The sequence below is a fragment of the Clinocottus analis genome, unplaced genomic scaffold (genome assembly GCF_023055335.1).
Source record: "Clinocottus analis isolate CAN_PGR_092001 unplaced genomic scaffold, fCliAna1.0.p SCAF_4, whole genome shotgun sequence".
Taxonomy (NCBI): Eukaryota; Metazoa; Chordata; class Actinopteri; order Perciformes; family Cottidae; genus Clinocottus; species Clinocottus analis.
In genome coordinates this window covers 8,580,167-8,598,514 of record NW_027176153.1, presented here as the reverse complement: position 1 = coordinate 8,598,514, position 18,348 = coordinate 8,580,167, and the positions used below count along the sequence as shown (strand labels likewise).

The window sequence follows — 18,348 nt, the reverse complement described above, 5'->3', positions numbered from 1 at the left end:
AACTTTTTTGATTTTTTTGATTTATAGTATTTAGAAAACCCTCTAACTTTAACAGAGCATTTTCGATTCTTAGAAAAAAAATTTTTTTAAACTAAACTCTAGCTAATATTAAGACACATCTTTCCGAAAGTACCCGAGCACAAAGGAGGATTTAGGGCGGAAGGGAGTTTTCGGGAGACCAGGAGCACTTGAACGCAGCATCAGGTCTAATGCAGTTGCTGTTCCGTTACAGTAGGGGGCGACAATATACGCATCCTGTTTCCCGTTAGCTCGTCAAGCTGCACTATTCAAGCCTTGACATTGCGAAGATGGACGCTGTTATGGTCTAGACCAGGACACATAGAAAGAAAAAACTGCGCGTTTCAGAGGTCTGTTATGACAACATTTCCAGTTCTTACAGGTAAACAATAAAATACAAAACTGCTTATTTAGTTGACGAGCAAACGTTAGCGTCTTTGCAAAGTTAGGTTAGCTAGCGAAATGACAGCCAGCTCAGCGAGCTAACGTCAACGGACGGGCAAATATTAGCTAAAGCAGCTAGCGGCATCGGGTCCAGCTAGCTACAGCGTTAGAGCTGATACAGACTCGGGGGTTTCTTCACGGCAGCATCTAGTCCAACCCAGAGAGACGGACGTGTCACACGGAAGCCAGCCAGCAGGCAACTCCAGCTAATGCCATCGGCAAGACGGGGAAGATGTTTTGATGTCGATGCTAGCTAAACGTTAGCGAGCTAATCGTGTCCCGAACCGTTTCCTGGTTTGTGATTCTTCGACTCAGTTTAAAACGCATGGTGGACCGTGACTTTGTTTAAGCTCACAGGGCACGAAATGATATATGATCTTTGCTTTCACGCTGCTTAACGCGAACCCTTTAATAGTGTTGGATATCTCTGGAAGGGAAGGAGAAATAGTGTTAACGTTAACGGAAGCAGTAGCATAAACACACCCTTGTGCTGCTGGATGGATCCTGTTTTCTGTCAAACTAATGTTATAGCCGACGGTAACGTGACATGAAGTGCGTGTCCTCCGAGTCTGCGCCGTTTTATCACACGCTCTTCATTTCGCTGTGATTGCATTGCGCCCGAAACGACAATTTAGCTACTATTTGTTGCGCTCCGTACTGTTGCAGACACAGTCCGTTTGAGCTAATTCTACAGCCTCTCCCTCCACGAACATACACGAGCTAGCCAGCTAAGTAAGACACGAGTGAATCAGTCCGCGTTAACCAAGTTAAAGTTATGCTGGTGGGTGGACCTCTTGATAGTCCTCGAGGTCGATTGTCAAAACGAATATCGCGCCGTGAAATGGTACGTCCCTCTCTGTCAGCACGGTTACATAGTGACAGCTTTGGAGAAGTAGTCTCACAACAGAAGTAGACTGTAAAGTAACGTTAGCTTCGACCTAGTTTCCGGTTGTCTCAACTTTTATGTTTTTCTCCCTTTCGTTGACTTAACGGATCTTTGTGTGTGCAGGTGGAGGCAGGGGGTGTGAGTAGAGTGCCAGCAGACGTCGGCAGCATGTATTCCGAGTGGCGCTCGCTGCAGCTGGTGGTGCAGAGTGACCAGGGTCACCTCAGCGTGCTGCACACCTACCCCACGAGCGTGGGCACGGAGGTGGCCAATGCCGTGGTCAAGCCTCTGGGCACGGCTGTGAGCCCCGTCGCCACGGAGAACATCCTCAAGACGGACAAGGAGGTGAGGGGAAAACACTGACGTCAATGCGACGTTTGCGTGCCATGTTGACGCCTTCTGGAGAGGCTGTCGTCTTCAATAACTTATTCCCACAACATGTATTTTAGAGACAACAGTTGCAAATGCTACGTGTATGCCACGCTGTACTAGCGAGATATCCTTTTTGTTTTGGGACAAATTGCTTAACATTTTCGTTGAAAAATTCAAGTAAAATTCAGTGTTGCCTCCTGTCACAAGGTGGCACACACAGTGGAGCAGGAAGAATTTCTTCTACCTCCGCCATGTTTCACTATAGGGAGACAGGGTGATAGTATGTGTAGACCCAGATTTTGCACAGATATAGTACTTGACGGTCAAACAAAAGAATCAATTTTTTTTTAATCTCATAACGTGCTGTTAAAGTCTATTTAAATGCCTTCAGGCAAACCCATATGTCTTTTACGCAGGGCTGTCTTTTTGTGAAGCTACTGCATCAAAAAGAGGAGTGACTGTAGGAGTGCTACGGAGAAAGCTTCCCTTTTTTTCTGCAGGAGGTGTGGGCCTGAAACACAACAGACACCCTCACTTCGCATTCCATGTTAACGGCGGTGCGCACAGTTCGGCTTGCTATGCGTGTGTTCATTTTGTGCATAGATTATACAAACAAAATCGATGTAAATGGCTCGTGTCACGCCCATTATATATATTCTGTGATAAAACTATATTGGTCTATTTAATGAGGAAGTCCGGAGCCCTTCCGTAGGATCAATAAAGTTAAAGAGGAAAAAAGCTATAAACCAGATGTCGGTGAAGTGAACCGCACAGCTCGCAGCAAGTCAGACATGGCGTATCTTTACTGTCGTCTTTGACGCATTCACACTGATGTTCAAAGTTAACTTTAACTGGAGAATGAGGATCTGGTTTGTTGTGCATCACTTGTCCTTTGAGTAGCCAGTCTGTTTTCTTTATTATTATTTAGCAAGAAACCACATAACATGATTTGGACAGGCAGTGTGTAGTTATTGCCATCATCTTGCCCTAAACCTTTGGCCTCCCTTGTTATGAGACCATAAATCAGATGTGCTCAACTCCTCGTGCTCACTCACTTGACCTAGAGCAGACGGACATAAAAGAGTTGTAGTAGAGGAAAAGAATGGCAGAAAATGACACTGTTGAAAAAACGTTTCGGGAGCTGTTGTTGTGTTCCTCCTGTGTCATAAATCAGTAACTTAGAACTTATAGATGAAATTCACGCATCTGGATGAAAACACTCTGGATTCCCAGGTGAAGTGGACCATGGAGGTGCTGTGCTACGGCCTCACCCTGCCCCTGGAGGGGGACACCGTCAAGCTGTGCGTGGACGTGTACACTGACTGGATGATGGCCCTGGTGTCGCCCAGGGACTCGATGCCTCATCCCGTGGTCAAGGAGCCCAATATGTACGTCCAGACCATCCTTAAGCATCTCTACAACGTCTTTGTGCCGAGGTACGTCGGGAAGGTTCACGAATGAGCCTCCATCTCCCCTTAGCTGTGGTTTTGAAATTTTAATAATGCTCTTTTTCTCTTCCCCTTGATTTTCTCTTTACCGCTCTCATTTCAAACTCTCTCATGTCTCCCCTTCCAGGCCTGAGCAACACAGTCTAAACCACATCAGGCTTTGCCAGCAGGTTCTGACGGCAGTCCAGAAACTGGCACGAGAGTCTGTGTCCATGGTGAGGGAAACCTGGGAGGTGCTGTTGCTCTTCCTGCTTCGCATCAACGACACATTACTGGCTGCGCCCACGGTCGGAGGTACGACCTGCCCCCTGCACTACACAGCTCCTTTTGCGGTATTAACTTAGCCGTTAATGACGATTCCGAAAATCAAGAATCCCCTATTATCTTTCAGTCGGGGTGGCTGAGAAACTGGCAGAGAAATTGATGGCAGTGCTGTTTGAGGTGTGGCTGCTGGCATGTGCCCGCTGCTTTCCCACACCACCTTATTGGAAGACGTCAAGGGAGATGCTGGCCAATTGGAGACACCACCCTCCTGTTGTGGAGCAGTGGAGCAGAGTGGCCTGTGCCCTGACCTCCAGGTAAGAAAGGCAGCAGCTTGGCTTCATCTTAGCGGTTTAGTTTTGGGGAACTCGTTGAGTGCTTTGACTACAGTTATGATAGTTTGTTTGTCTCACCTGTTTTATTCTTGTCTGTAAGCAAAACAAGTTGTAAATATCTTAGTGGTTGTAATAACGACAAATTATTCAATTAGTGTCCGTATTCTCTGTCGAGTGTCATCTGTACATTTCTGTCTCGCCCCTTCAATCCAGGCTTTTGCGCTTTACCCACGGGCCATCCTTCCCACCTTTTAAGGTTCCCGATGAAGACGCTAGCCTGATCCCTTTAGAGATGGACCAAGACTGTGTGGCCCAGACGTGGTACCGCTTTCTCCACATGCTCAGGTGCACAAACCCTCATTTTTCTGGGGTTTTTACCCGAAAAAGAGATGTTCTCTCCCCATCAAACTAACTCATGGACACTGCAGATTTTTTTCTTCTTTATTCATATCTCCCTCTCACCGTAAGCTTTTATTTATTCTAATTGGTGAATTTGCCTTTTTCTCTGTCTCTAGCAACCCGGTGGACCTGAGCAACCCTACGATAGTGAGCACCACTCCAAAGTTCCAGGAACAGTTTCTTAACTCCAGCGGCTTGCCTCATGAAGTGGTGCTGCATCCTTGTTTGAAACAGCTGCCCCAGATTTTCTTCAGGGCCATGAGGGGCATCAGCTGCTTAGTGGATGCTTTCCTGGGTAAGAATGAATAAAAGAATAGCTCACTTATGATGACCAAGCTATTGCTAAGACGTGCATTGAAAGTCATTTAAGCGATTGACAGCAATTCCATGCATTGGATTCTTGTAACCAGTTTTATTCCGGGGCGATACTCCTCAATTAGGGTCAGGATGGACGATGTCAATAACATTTGTTAAAACATTTGAATAGAAACATGCCGGTGTGATTTCTCCCTCTACACTGTAGGTGTCTCTGTTGAAAAGAGAGACGTACGGGAGAGGGTGTTCTCTTTTTGTCCAGTGCTGCTCTCTCATGGTACAGACATCTGCTGATACATCATGTCATGCAACGGTCGGATTATGGAGGACTGTACTCATTGGTGGTGATGATACGATCCACTGGGCTCAGTCTTGCTGTAACAAAAATAATCCACTTCCAGACATTCTGATTAACCTACAAGATCATCAAGGAGGGCTCTTTCTGCGGGCGCCTAAAGTCAAATCAAGATGGATGGATGTCAATTACTGCTGATTCGTAACTAACCATTGTCTTGCATGTCTACGAATGACTCCCGTCGATGATCACGTCACAGGCTCTTTTCGCCCGCATAACATTTGAAACGAGGGAGGGGTGGGAGGGGATTTCTTCAGATGATTACAATAAACCATAACAAGGTCTGTCCTCTTGAAGAGATTTTATGGAGATTTATTTAACTTTTTTTTTTCTTGTTGGCTGATCAGAAATCTTTGTACTCTCTGTGTATGAATTTTAAGACGCTCCCTTTAGCCCCCCAGCTCATTTTACCTTCCTGTCGACAGGTATATCCCGTCCCAGAGCGGACAGTGCTCCGCCCACCCCGGTCAACAGAATGAGCATGTCTCCGCCCCCCTCCATCACCAACACTACGCCCCCCCACAGCCGCAAGCAACGACACACGGTGGCCAACAAGACCACAAGCAAGAGTTCAATTGTAAGTTCAAGCATGTAAAGTAAATAGTTAATGGTCGTATGAGTGCGGTGCAAAAGAGCGGCGATTAGTACACGCAAAGAGAGACTGGCATGCATGCCTCACGGTAACGGCTATGTAAACACAGTAAAGCTTGGGTTACAACACTCACAGAAGGAAGAGGGATTTCATTCTCTGCTTATGTGGACATTACACGTTATACATTTACATAAAAAATAGGTTGCTGCTGAGTTTTGACTTGGGGACCTTTTTAAAGAAATAAAATCACGTCTTTATCTAATCTTTTCTGCGTGTTGGTTCCATAAGTCATGTTGTCGGCAGCCTAATTAGATATCCTTCTCCACCTTGCAGGGCAGCGGTAGTCAACCAACCAAAGCATCCCAGCAGCAGCAACAGCAACAACAACAGCAGCAGCAGCAGCAGCAGCAACAACAACAAACTTCCTCCTCCCCGACCCTGCTGTCCAGTCCCAATCAGAGCAGTTGGGAGACTCGGCCTTTGCCTGCCCCAGCGAGGCCGAAGGTCAACAGCATCCTCAATCTGTTCGGCCAGTGGCTTTTCGACGCCGCGCTGGTCCACTGTAAGCTCCACAGCGGCCTCAGTCGAGACCCCAGCATGACCGGTAAGACGTGAGGCGAGGGTTTATAAACGTTTCCTTTTGTGCATGGGCCAGTGGGTGTTCTGTTGCTGTTTATCAGTATGTCGTTTTTTTGTGGAGTTATCTGTGTTTTTGGTGTCTTGTTATTTTATTACTGTATGTCTTTGGGATATCCTTTCTCCTTTTTTTTTTCTTTCTTTCTCTTCACCATTTTCTCTAAAACTTCTTTGTGCCTTTGTGTGGGTGGAGGGCTTGGTTAGAAGTGGTCTGGTATGAAATTTCCATCTGATTCTAATTCATTTGCATCTACTGACTATGGGCTAGAACTACATAGACTATACTCATAAGCCGTCATACAGCCATTTTATTCACAGCACATACAGTACTTAGTGTTTGAAAAGATATCTGGCTCCTCATTGACTCCATTTATTTTTCTCTTTTTGGTGTAGTGTCCTGCATGTGTCTACCATGTCTTATTAATGTTAAAGAGTTGTAATGCGTCAAAAGTTATGTATCGAGGAGAACGAGAAAAGAAGAAAAAAAACACAATTCATGCCTCCTATGAATTGATCCCAAAATATTGGCTCTGCTTTGATTTTGTGTCTCTCCACTATTTCTGTTATCTTGCAGCCTCTTTTATCCAAATTCTCCTTTCTTATAAATCTTGTAAGTAGGAACAGCAGCTTGTTTTCCCTCACTTGATTTGCGTTTCTTGACAAATATTACCCGCTTTTTTTTAAGTTGAGTTTCCTCATGATCATTGCCATTATCGCCACTGTTTTTCTGTTCACACTGCCTGTCATACATACAAGTCCACCAGCGTTTTGCTCTCAGCGTTTCTCCAAAGGTGATGGAATGGGTTTCACCAACTGACCACTTGTCTCGACCATAACGTTGCCAGTTTGTGACGACGCCACCCTGTTTTTCAGTTCTCATTTTCTTTTCCTTTTGGGTCACACTAACCCATATTATTTCGTACCTCTTAATTTCAGCATTAATGTTTGGTTTCCTGTGTTTTCCTTTTGTATTGTCGGTTCACTTGACTTTTGATTTTATTGGTTTTGTGCCTAAATGCATGAAGTGAATGTTCTGTACCTTGAATGACTGTCATAAGTGCAACAGCGAGGGAGCTGACACAGGGATTTTGCTCGTGGTCTTGCTGCTGAAAACATTTTATCACCAGCGCTCCAAAGTAAAAATGCTAAATGGGTCGGACTTTGGCGGCAAGCTCTTTGTGTCAGAGTTCCCTTCTGAATTGGTTTATTTGTATGATGTAAGTGTGTGTTTAAGTCTTTTTTTCCTCTTGTTGTGATAGTGATTAAGTGTCTGCTTCATGTTGCTTTTTTTTTTCTTCCCCCTCGTCTAATTTAAGCTACGTTTCCTTAAACAATTTTTTTTGTGATGTGCATATAGTAGCTACATGTCTTTTGTTTCTCATACATGCATGTTTACTGGTAGCCATGTTCCAACTCGGGGTCCCTTTCATACTGTGTCTTTGCACTCTCTGCAGCGATAGCCACTCAAGTAGGTCTGGAGCTGAGGAGGAAGGGCTCCCAAATGTCCACCGACTCCATGGTGTCGAACCCCATGTTCGATGCCAACGAGTTCCCAGAGAGCTACGAGGCGGGACGGGCCGAGGCCTGCGGGACTCTCTGCCGCATCTTCTGTAGCAAAAAAACCGGAGAGGATATTCTTCCTGTTTACCTGTCCAGGTAGCTCACATTCTAGTCAAATCTAACATCTGCCGAACTGTGAGCGGGAGGATGTTGAACTGTTCCTCTTTTCTCATTCTGCAGGTTCTACATGGTCCTGATTCAGGGTCTCCAGATCTCTGATTTTATCTGTCGGCCGGTTTTGGCTTCGATCATTCTCAACTCTTCCTCTCTCTTCTGCACTGACCTGAAGGGCATCAATGTGGTGGTGCCTTACTTCATAGCTGCGCTGGAGACTATTGTACCAGACAGGTCAGACTGGTTTTGGGTTGGTTCCTGTGTAATTGGCCTCTTTTGTTTAGACCTAAAAACATTCTCAGACCATTATGATTTCTATGGTGAGATTTCTCATGAGAGGTTTTGAGCCTGTCACCTGAAGTTCATTTAAGTCTGTGTGTTTTGTGTCTGACTAAACAGAGAGCTGTCCAAATTCAAGATTTACGTAAATCCCACCGACCTGAGGCGAGCCTCGATCAACATCCTGCTCGCCATGCTGCCACTGCCGCACCATTTTGGCAACATCAAATCAGAGGTTTCATTTTATTTCTTGAAAAACATGTTTCGCACCGTAAGGCCACTTGAAGATACAAACGCTTGGTTCTTTACTGTGTTGATGTTGCGCTTTAGGTTCTGTTGGAAGGAAAGTTCAACGAGGAGGATGGGTGGCCTCATGACCAGCCCGTGTCTTTCCTATCCCTGAGGCTACGTCTTGTCAATGTCCTCATCGGAGCACTTCAGACTGAGACTGACCCCACCAACACACAGCTCATTCTGGGTATCTACTGACTCATGTATTTTGCCTCTCAGCCGCATTTTTCGACAACTTGAACCGTTTTTGAACCGTGTTAAATCTGTATTATTAATTATTGGCCGTCCCTCCCCTCTCAGGTGCGATGCTAAATATTGTTCAAGACTCTGCGCTGCTGGAGTCCATAGGTGCACAGACTGAAACGGTAAGGCTCAGATCACGCCGCTATCTACTTTTTATGAACGATTAAACCGTTGCACGGCCAGAAGCAGTGTGACAAACTGGAATTTTTTTTTGTGTGGTGACAGGGGAGCATAGACGGAAGCCACATGACCGTGAGGAGTCAGAGTCACAGCCGCACCAACAGTGGCGTTAGTTTTACCAGCGGAGGGAGCACAGAGGCCACCAGCCCGGACTCTGAGCGTCCCGCCCAGGCCCTGCTTCGCGACTACGGTAAGATGCACGACTGCTTTACGTGAACTAGTGCCCTCGAGCTGGCTGAAAGTGACACATTGGTGCCAGCTTCGGTCAGAGCCTGCATACCTCCAGCTCGCTACAACATTACGTCATGTGATCAGTGCCTGCTTGCTGATCAAAACATGTAACTTGTTGAATTAACACATTTTGTTCTTCATAGCTAACGTGGTTAAAGTGGTATGCAGAGTTAAGAAGCGTTGGGTAAAATGCCTTTGTGGGTGATGCCGACGTTATTTGCTGTGATGCCGTGAAGTTTGGAGCGCCTGCCGATTGCCCTTTTTCTTTCTCTTATTGACTTGTTGACTTATCAAAAGCAGTCTTTTCCTTAGTAGGGCTGAGTGATGTTTAGCTAAATTATTATATTAGACTTTCTATTGAAAAAAGAAAGAAAATGTGACTTTTTGCTTTGCGTGGACAGCTTCGGTACTCTCACACTGTGCTGCTTATGGGCGACTTTGTCCAGCAGGAAATGGGAGTGTGTGGGGTGGTGATGTTCCGCATTGTTCCTGGTTACAATGTGTAATCAGGCTTGGAACGGGACAGGAAAAACAAGACTTGAGAGTGGGGCAGGGATCTGGAGATGGTTGTTACATAACTCTGTATGCTCATCATGATAAAAGAAAAGAAATTAGAGTCAGAGCGACATCTACATACAGAAGCCTGAGCATAATGCATTAGACATCCTCTGGTTCTACACATGGTAGAAACTCAGAAATGGAGACTTGGCTTAAGGGGAAAAATGAACAACAATGACTGTTATGAGACATGTGGTTATGGGGCTGAAATGAAAAGGCTTGTTTACTTTCACTTGTTAATATATTATTTTATGAAACTACTCGGACAACTTTACATTGTTGTTTAAAACAATTAATACAAAACAAGTTTCAATCCCTACAAGTTGTAGGTAGACAAAAAGAAAAAGTCCACTGTTGAATGAGAACATTCAATGTACCTCCATATTCAGAGTGCTTGTTATTGACACTGACAGGCTCATATTGTTATAGTTGTCTGACAACATTATGGAAAAGAGCCTACATATAAATATAACATTAATTATTCCACTTCAGTGGATGGTGATGACTTTTAGCAGATTGGCCTAGTTATGATATTTACACATGCTTGCTGACTACATCAAACGTGAAGTTTTCTCTTTCAAAGTCAGAATTTGATTGCTCAGCCCTTCCTCTCAGCAGGACGCCCACTATCTATATTCTAGTCTACACTGTGTGCTGTACTGATTTCCAACTCTTATTTTAGTGCATGTTTTCAATATCTAATCTTGGGGCTTGCAGGGTATTTTTTGCCTGTTTCCCCCATGATACCTCAGCTGCATTGCCTAAATTTTGCTTTGCTTCACTCTCTGCGGTGTCTTGGTATTTCTGGGTGTTATATGGTCTAGCTCTTCCAGATACGGCGGCGGGCCTGCTGGTGCGCAGCATCCACCTGGTCACTCAGAGGCTGAACTCCCAGTGGAGGCAAGACATGAGCATCTCACTGGCTGCCCTGGAGCTGCTGGCTGGGCTTGCCAAGGTAAAGGTACAACGTCCGACCGCTTCACCGCAGAGTGTAACTCAGTGTGACGGTCTACAATCGTCACTAGTCTGGTCTCAGTTAACTAGTGCACGTCCTGCCCGAATAACATGGTCGAGTCCCACAGAGAGCAAAACTTCTCAATCAGAAAGTTCATCCCAAGGGAGTTGCCATCAAACTGTCAAACTGTACCACAAAGTACCAGAATATATAGAAGTTTCTGGATGTGGCCCTGGAGTTTCTCTGCTAGGCCGCGCCCCTTAGTTTGTAATAGTGGAGTTTGTAAAATACAGTATTTGGCTATAAAATGTAAATGTATGACTCTTGATGAGACATTAAATGAATAGTGCAGAGGGGCAGCGAGAGGAGATGCCAAGGGAACACTGATTTGTTTTATATTGACATAAATACTAGTTCTAACAATACTGTCACTTCTATTTAAAATCACAAATATTAAAATGTGCCGTGTTTGGGTAAACCAAGAACACACATACCAAGTCCCACAACATTTCACAAGTGCATGAAATGAAGAACTTTGTAGCTTATGTAATACATGTCCCTGTGCTTTGTTGTATATGTCCCCATCAGGTAAAAGTGGGAGTGGACTCTGCAGACCGTAAACGTGCCGTCAGCTCGATATGCGGGTACATCGTGTACCAGTGTAGCCGTCCGGCTCCCCTTCAGTCCCGAGACCTCCACTCCATGATTGTAGCCGCCTTCCAGTTTCTGTGTGTGTGGCTCACAGAGCACCCCGACATGCTGGATGAGAAGGTACGTTCTAAAAGACCAACACAAATATCCCTTCAGATATGTTGCTTGTTTAGAGAGGGATGGATTTGGGACTGGTTACCTTGTCACTTCTAAGTTGCCTCACTTGCACTCCCGCTCTGAAGATTCGGCCCCTTTTTTGTTTCTGGGTCAGGATTGTTTGGTGGAGGTGTTGGAGATCGTGGAGCTGGGAATCTCTGGCAGCAAATCCCGCCAGGAACTGGAGGTGCGACACAAAGGAGAGAAGGAGCACAACCCAGCTTCAATGAGGGTGAAGGATGCTGCCGAGGCAACTTTGTCCTGGTGAGATTCCTCACAGTTTCTAGTTTGGATTAAAAAAAAAACAAAACAGTTTGTTAATATAATGTGACACTCTTGGCAAGACAAGCGGTTAGTGTGTTCTTTTATTTATCTTATTTAAACCACCTGTGCTCTCACGTACGGAAACATTTACGTTTCATAGGAGTCAGTCGTCTCCTTCTACACAGACAAACACCAAAAAGCCTTGCTTGTATATTCAAATGCTGGCTTTCTAGCCGTGACGGCTCCTCCTCATCTGCCAGCGTAGACGTTGATCTTGATTGACAGCAAAGCTGTTGACGAGCTGGCAAACAAATATCCATTGTTGGAAAAGCATCACAGTGCTGCCGATCTTGCTTTGCATGCTAAACACTCTGCAAACTGACACGAGGGCAGTTGGCTAGTCAGTGGTTGCAGGCAGGATTCAGAACCACACCCCGGACGATAAAGAAAGGGGAAAAAACATAGCAGTCAAATCACTGCAATCATAAAAACATAGCTGCATGTTTCATTTCTGGATCTATCACCAAACATTTGTTTTTCTTCTTTAACAATAAAATGTTATTCTACAAAAACTACTCCAAAAATAATTTGTTAACTTTTGTATTTTGTATGTTTTCGTGGTTGTACTACACAATGCATTTGTTGCTATTGTTTCCTGCTGATACAGTGACCTAGTTTCCCCAGCTTTTCTGCTCAACCTCCACACAGCTCTAAAACGCAGTAAAAGGTGCAGCGCCTCCTGACCTAGTTTTCTTCGGTGTTTCCCAGTATCATGCAGGTGTTGGGGGCCTTCCCGTCCCCGAGTGGAACCGCCTCCACCTGCAGCCTGCTGAATGAAGACACCTTGATCCGCTATGCCCGACTCAGCGCCACAGGAGCTAGCAACTTCCGCTACTTCGTCCTGGACAACTCGGTCATCCTCGCCATGCTCGAGCAACCTCTTGGCAATGAGCAGAGTCAGTAGCTTTTCATCTGCTCTTTGAGGGCTTAAGACCTGTATCGGAGACTGTATCGCATGTCATGTCCCAAGCGCTGGTTAAATAAAACGCCGTCTGTGTTTCTCCATAAAGACCCCAGTCCATCAGTGACTGTTTTGATCCGCGGGACGGCTGGCAGGCACGCTTGGACCATGCAGCTCTTCCACCAACCCAGAGGGGCTCGGGCCAATCAGAGAGTGAGATCACACTGTGGTTCAGTGCGCTATGGGGGGGACTCCCCTCTCCAATGCTAAACCGACACCACTTTAGAAATACTCAAGTTTTTGCTTTTGTCAAAACCTCCATGTCATTTTCACTAATGACACCTCTGTGCTCCATGTGTCTCATCGTCTTTTCTCTCCTTCTACAGCAGGTGTTTGTTCCCGAGGGCCGTCCGACACCCAACAATGGCGTGGGTATCAAGTACAGCGTCAAGCAGAGACCCTTCCCAGAAGAAGTGGATAAGATACCTCTTGTGAAAGCTGACGTCAGTATTCCTGACTTGGATGACATTGTCAGTAAAGAGGTGAGATTTGGTTCCCATCATTGGTCTCGTGTCCCCGTTATGACTAATAATTGTATTACTCTACTTCGGGCGCAAGCTAAAACAAGATTGCTGTCATGGCTGAACATGAGCCGGCAGTAAATGACTCGTTCACTCAGTTTGTCATCGTACAACACTCAGGTGGGTTGTATGGGCTGGCCGGAGGATTCCAGAGTGTCAAGTACAGTGAAAAGTTATTTCCCACACGTAAGTTGTTGGACAGATGAAATTCCACTCGGGTGTCTTTTGGAATATTGGGTCGAATCATCTCGTTTGGTGCAAAGCCTGCGAGGCTCTCGGATGGTGTGCAGTTTCTCAATCCAGTACAATACCCGCGCAATACTTTGTAGCATTTTTACGGGCGGGGGGAGAACTCCACTTAAAAAAAATGAGTTGAATCAGGCTGTTTTTATGGAACCGTTGTGCTGGATTGAAATTGTACAGGTTTAGCTTATAACGTGGTGACTAGCAAATCATCTTCGGGAGGTGACTTTGGGACTTGGTCTTTGTGGGGTCATGGTGAATCCATACAATCGAGTGCCGTTCATCAGCCGCAGCCGCTTAAAAATGACCCCATCCTCCTCTTACTTTGCTTTAGCTGGAACTTCAGCACGACAAGCTTCGTATTCTGATGACCAAGCAGATCGAGTATGAGCACGCCTTGGAGCGACACAGCGAGGAAATCTGGAAGTCCAAGCCTTACCCCGACCCACAGACGGACTGCAAACCCCCTCCACCCTCGAAGGAGTTCCAGACGGCACGCCTCTTCCTCTCACACTTCGGCTTTCTCTCTCTGGAGGCGCTTAAGGTTGGTCAATAGAAATGATCTTGGATTGAACCCGCAAATAAAACAAATTTCCTACCAATATCAAATCCTCCAGCATACCTACATGTTTTACTATTCTTAATTTACAAGCACGTCTATTCATGTGTTATTTATAGGAGCCCAACAACAGTCGTCTACCTCCTCATCTGATTGGCCTGGAGTCGTCGTTGCCGGGTTTTTTTGATGACATCAGCTACCTGGACTTGCTTCCCTGCCGACCCTTCGACACTGTCTTTGTTTTCTATGTGAGGGCTGGACAGAAAAGCAGCCCCGAGGTGAGGGAGTTCTCATCAGATTCTCTACAAAATGGCAGCATATTTTTCTAATAATTGACAAATGTACCTTGTATTTAATTAGAAATTGAATTAAATGGCCTTGAAAACATACAGATGTTAGACCTCAACGTGTTTATTTTGCTGTGATCAGATCCTGAGGAATGTGGAGTCGTCATCCAGCGTTCAGCCCCACTTTCTGGAGTTCCTGCTGTCCTTGGGCTGGCCTGTGGACGTGGGGCGCCACCCGGGGTGGACGGGACACCTGGACACCAGCTGGTCCCTCAACTCCTGCTCCGACAGCAACGAAATGCCGCAAACCGGTAAGTTCGAAGATAACTACTGCATTAACTGTGAAGAAGACTATCGGGAGGACGCAGGTCATGGCATCTGTTATTTATCTGCATGTGATAATTAAGATGAAAGTGGACATTGGTGATTTTTGTCTTCTGTGTGGGTTTGTATACCAATATTGTGTCATAAAAATCTAACAAATAAATAAAGTCAATGTTTAACTTTTCCCCGCTGTAGAGGACGCTGCTACTCCTGAGTACACGGGAGGCTCCATGTTTAACGGGGAGAAGAAAGTTTTGTACTACGCCGATGCTCTGACGGAGATTGCCTTCGTCGTTCCATCCTTAACAGAACATTCTGGTCAGTATCCACTACGTTGAGTGTGAATCCATAGATTCTGACTACGACAAATACAGCCAGTGAGGGATCTGGGTTGACAAAGCTGTTGCTTGTTGCCTTCTTGCTCCCCAGAGGAGTCATCGGTGCACAGTGACTCCACAGTGGAGGCAGACACCAACGCAGACCTCATGCCCGGTCCTCTCAAACAACCCAATCTCACCCTGGAGCTGTTCCCCAACCACTCTGAAAACCTGGAGTCTGCCAAAAAGGTAACGTTTTGGCTCACGTCCGTGTATCTGAAGTGTACGCTGACGACGCCGATTAGGACTTCTCATTGTTTCGTTTGTGTTTTTTGTTTCTGCAGCTGAGTCCATTGGTGAAGACAAAGAGGTCATCGACTGGGAAGTCTTTCCCGCCTCTGGGTCCTGAGACGAAGGTGTTTGTGGTCTGGGTGGAGCGCTTTGACGATATCGGTAGGCACACACATCATTCTATCTCTTTCGAGCGCTTTCTCTCGTGCTGTCAGTAAGTTACTTCACACAAAACTGTTAGTTCAATCTTCAATTAATCTGTAGCCTTTTTATAAAGTAGCTGTAAAATACTGTATGTTTTTGTTGTCTTTAGAGAACTTCCCTTTGTCTGATCTCTTGGCGGAGACCAGCACAGGCTTGGAAGCCAGCATGAGCAACAGCACTTCCTGCAGGTATTCACAAGTTTACTCTCTAAGCACTGTACTTTGCTGCCAGTATGGAGAGCAGTTTGAATAGAGTTTTATCAGGTGCAAAAAATTAAGAGGAAAAAAAAGGTTCTGCAAAAAAGTCATGCGCACTCACATGCAGACACACGCATACACACTCTAAGTGTGCAAAACGGGAAGTACGACATGCAGCGTGGGCAAAAGGCAAGCAGAGAAACGGAACTGTGGCAGAGCTGTGACAGCGATTATGAGCAGGACTGTGGATAGAGGGAGACTTATGGTCAGTGGCTTCAAATGTCAAAACTGATTTGGCCAAATTAGCAATGCTTTGTCTGGAGGGTGTGTGGTCTGATCTGATAACATGACAACAGTTCATTTAATTAGAGGGTTGTTTTCTGAGCGGCTGGGGAATCCTTCAAAAGACGATGGAGGCTTGGCATTTATAAAGATAAATTAAGGGTTTACTTCCAAAGTATACAAAGAAGCTGATGTATTGTGTCTGCGCCCCTGTTTGTCAAAAAGGATTCCGTTACATATTCATTTGTTGTAGTTTGTAGCAAACAAACCTCCATCATGGCTCTCTGTGTTGTTCCTGCATTGTTCCCGCTGCAGGTCAGGGCTACTAGAGAAGGACGTGCCTCTGATCTTCATCCAGCCCCTGAAGACGGGGCTCTTCAGGATCCGGCTGCATGGAGCCATGGGCAAGTTTGGCATGGTGATTCCCCTGGTGGATGGCATGGTGGTCAGCCGCAGAGCACTAGGTAAAGGCTCCTCTGCTTCTCTTTATTCATCCCTCCCTAGCAGGTCACTGTTTAGCTGTACCATAAAATAAGTCTGCAGGTATTTATCTCTCCTCTGCTGACGCATAACTCAATAAAAAGCTCTTAATGCATGTAATGCCACTCTTGGCCAGAAGGTGTCATAGTTACAAGTTGTTTAAATTTCGACATTAAAATCATAAATGAACAAGAGTAAATTTATATATATATATATATATATCTATCTTTGTCAACGCAGTCAGTAGAATGTTACAAGGTCTTTTCCCTTATTTGGTGTTATGAAAGGATTCTTCCACACCACTTTGAGCACAGTCTTAACCGCCACCTTGTGTTTGCGTCCTGCTTCCCAGGGTTTCTCGTGCGCCAAACGGTCATCAATGTGTGCCGACGGAAGCGCCTGGAAAGTGACTTGTACAACCCGCCTCACGTGAGGCGGAAGCAGAAAATAACGGAGATCGTCCAGCGCTACCGCAACAAGCAACTAGAGCCCGAGTTTTACACCTCACTCTTCCACGAGGTGGGGGAGGGGAAGCTGCACCTTTAACCCTTTCTCCTCCCCAGTCCCGTCCCGTTCTGTCCTAACACTGGCTCACACAACACTCACACACACTCGTCCTATTCTCATACACCATTTACAACTGTGCACACACATGATTACACACACAGAATCTTTATATTTATACTGTACTGTTTTGTTATTTATATGAATACATATATCAACACTGTCTGCCTTTGACTCCGAGAGCAAAGTGTCAAAAACCATGCCAAGGTGGAATGCGCTGCATTTCTGTGTCGCAGCCACTCGCTGAAGTTTTCAGCGGCCGAAGTTCAGCAGTGACTCTCTTCATTTAAGGTTCACGCTTCGTGGCAAAAAAAAAGAGTTCCTGCTTGTCATAAACTGCAATACAATAGTTACACTGTTGGCCTTTCTGAAATTGTAAAAAGCTTGTCCTTTTAAGCCCCTGTGACATGTGTGGATGGTTTGGTAATACAAAGGTTGTGTCCTAAATCTAGATCTGCAAATCTGTTTTTGTTTGAACTAAACAGATTTTCGGGGTCTGATTTTTGCCAGGGAGATAAACACGCGAGCGTTATAGAAAGAAAGTTTTGTAATATACACGGCTGCTGCAAGCGGCTCAAAGAGAACGAGGAAACGGCCGAGAGCATTAACCCCTGTTTTTACAAAGATACTGATCATCCACCGCAAAAGTCTTCCTTCCACCCTCGTGCGATAAACACACACATTTTGGCCATCGCAGCAGCTGACTGAGCGCTTTCTATATATTTTTATTTTCCAGATGGTTTCTGGGACTCCCACGTTGTTTTACTATACGCAGGGGGGGTTGGGGAGGTCATTTTTGGAACCTGCACTCGTCTCCTTTGCCAGTCGGAAAGTCGTCCCATCTCACAACAGCCACTGCACTGTGTGTGTGTGTGTGTGGGTGTGTGTGGGTGTGGGTGTGTGTGTGTGGGTGTGTGTGTGTGTGTGTGTGCGTGCAGCCAGTCAAATCATTTACACTACAAGGTGTCATACTGACCCCTAAAAAATAAACAGAATTTAAAGAACGTGGAATATCCTCGTGACATAACTCAAACTGGTTTACTCTTTAACGCTTGGTAACATTGTAGTTTACCGACAATGAGTCGCCACAGAGCTCCTGCAGTTTGCACTTGAAATGACTGCAAAACCCCCATTTTTTTTTTTAGGTTTGAAAGAATTTTTAACATGTCAGAACATATTTAGTTTCGAGGAACATAAATTACATTTTTTTTATTTTATTTTTTTTGGCGTCACAACTTGTCTCACTTTGGTTTACTCACTGTACATCCAGTTTTCATTTGCGCCTGTAACAATGTGAATTTATTTATCACAGCGGACGAAAGCAGGTCAAACACCTCTAGTTTCTTTGTTATATTGGAGAAGTCTTAATGCACTGAGCACGTTTTTATGTTAATTTTCTATTCACTTTGGTTCATCTCTTTTTGTACTTTGGCGCGCCCCCCCTGCTGAAGGACGACTTTTCTTGCGTACTACGAATGAAGGAAGAGGCACAGTGGAATTTTTTTTTTAACCTAT

At 45.3% G+C, this 18,348-nt stretch overlaps 1 protein-coding gene across 8 annotated transcripts; it reads left to right on the top strand.

Moving 5' to 3' along the window:
- Positions 1–245: 245 nt before the first annotated feature.
- On the top strand, positions 246–17,182 carry LOC137800210 (ral GTPase-activating protein subunit beta-like). Of its 8 annotated transcripts, none has more exons than XM_068597289.1 (31): positions 246–368; positions 1,472–1,693; positions 2,954–3,156; positions 3,296–3,462; positions 3,560–3,746; positions 3,978–4,109; positions 4,280–4,458; positions 5,259–5,410; positions 5,759–6,029; positions 6,636–6,671; positions 7,516–7,717; positions 7,802–7,969; positions 8,135–8,249; positions 8,345–8,492; positions 8,606–8,670; positions 8,774–8,918; positions 10,342–10,472; positions 11,061–11,243; positions 11,395–11,543; positions 12,312–12,499; positions 12,614–12,717; positions 12,891–13,046; positions 13,663–13,872; positions 14,007–14,165; positions 14,317–14,485; positions 14,694–14,816; positions 14,928–15,064; positions 15,160–15,268; positions 15,420–15,498; positions 16,105–16,253; positions 16,622–17,182. In XM_068597289.1, exons 2-31 carry the CDS (start codon positions 1,517–1,519, stop codon positions 16,813–16,815), a joined length of 4,587 nt encoding a protein of 1,528 aa, XP_068453390.1. In that variant the 5' UTR covers positions 246–368; positions 1,472–1,516; the 3' UTR covers positions 16,816–17,182. The 8 variants fall into 8 exon arrangements, with proteins under 8 accessions (XP_068453390.1, XP_068453393.1, XP_068453392.1 ...); XM_068597292.1 differs by having other exon boundaries at positions 246–400; positions 10,351–10,472; XM_068597291.1 differs by having other exon boundaries at positions 246–400; positions 12,894–13,046.
- Positions 17,183–18,348: the final 1,166 nt, after the last annotated feature.

What these genes read in the sequence shown, in the direction of transcription:
- LOC137800210 (XM_068597289.1), top strand. Translation starts at nt 1,517, where the DNA reads ATGTATTCCGAGTGGCGCTCGCTGCAGCTGGTGGTGCAGAGTGACCAG. An exon ending in TTGGCAACATCAAATCAGAG is followed by an intron (nt 8,250 to 8,344) that starts GTTTCATTTTAT and finishes GTTGCGCTTTAG; the next exon opens with GTTCTGTTGGAAGGAAAGTT. An exon ending in CCGACATGCTGGATGAGAAG is followed by an intron (nt 11,244 to 11,394) that starts GTACGTTCTAAA and finishes TTTCTGGGTCAG; the next exon opens with GATTGTTTGGTGGAGGTGTT.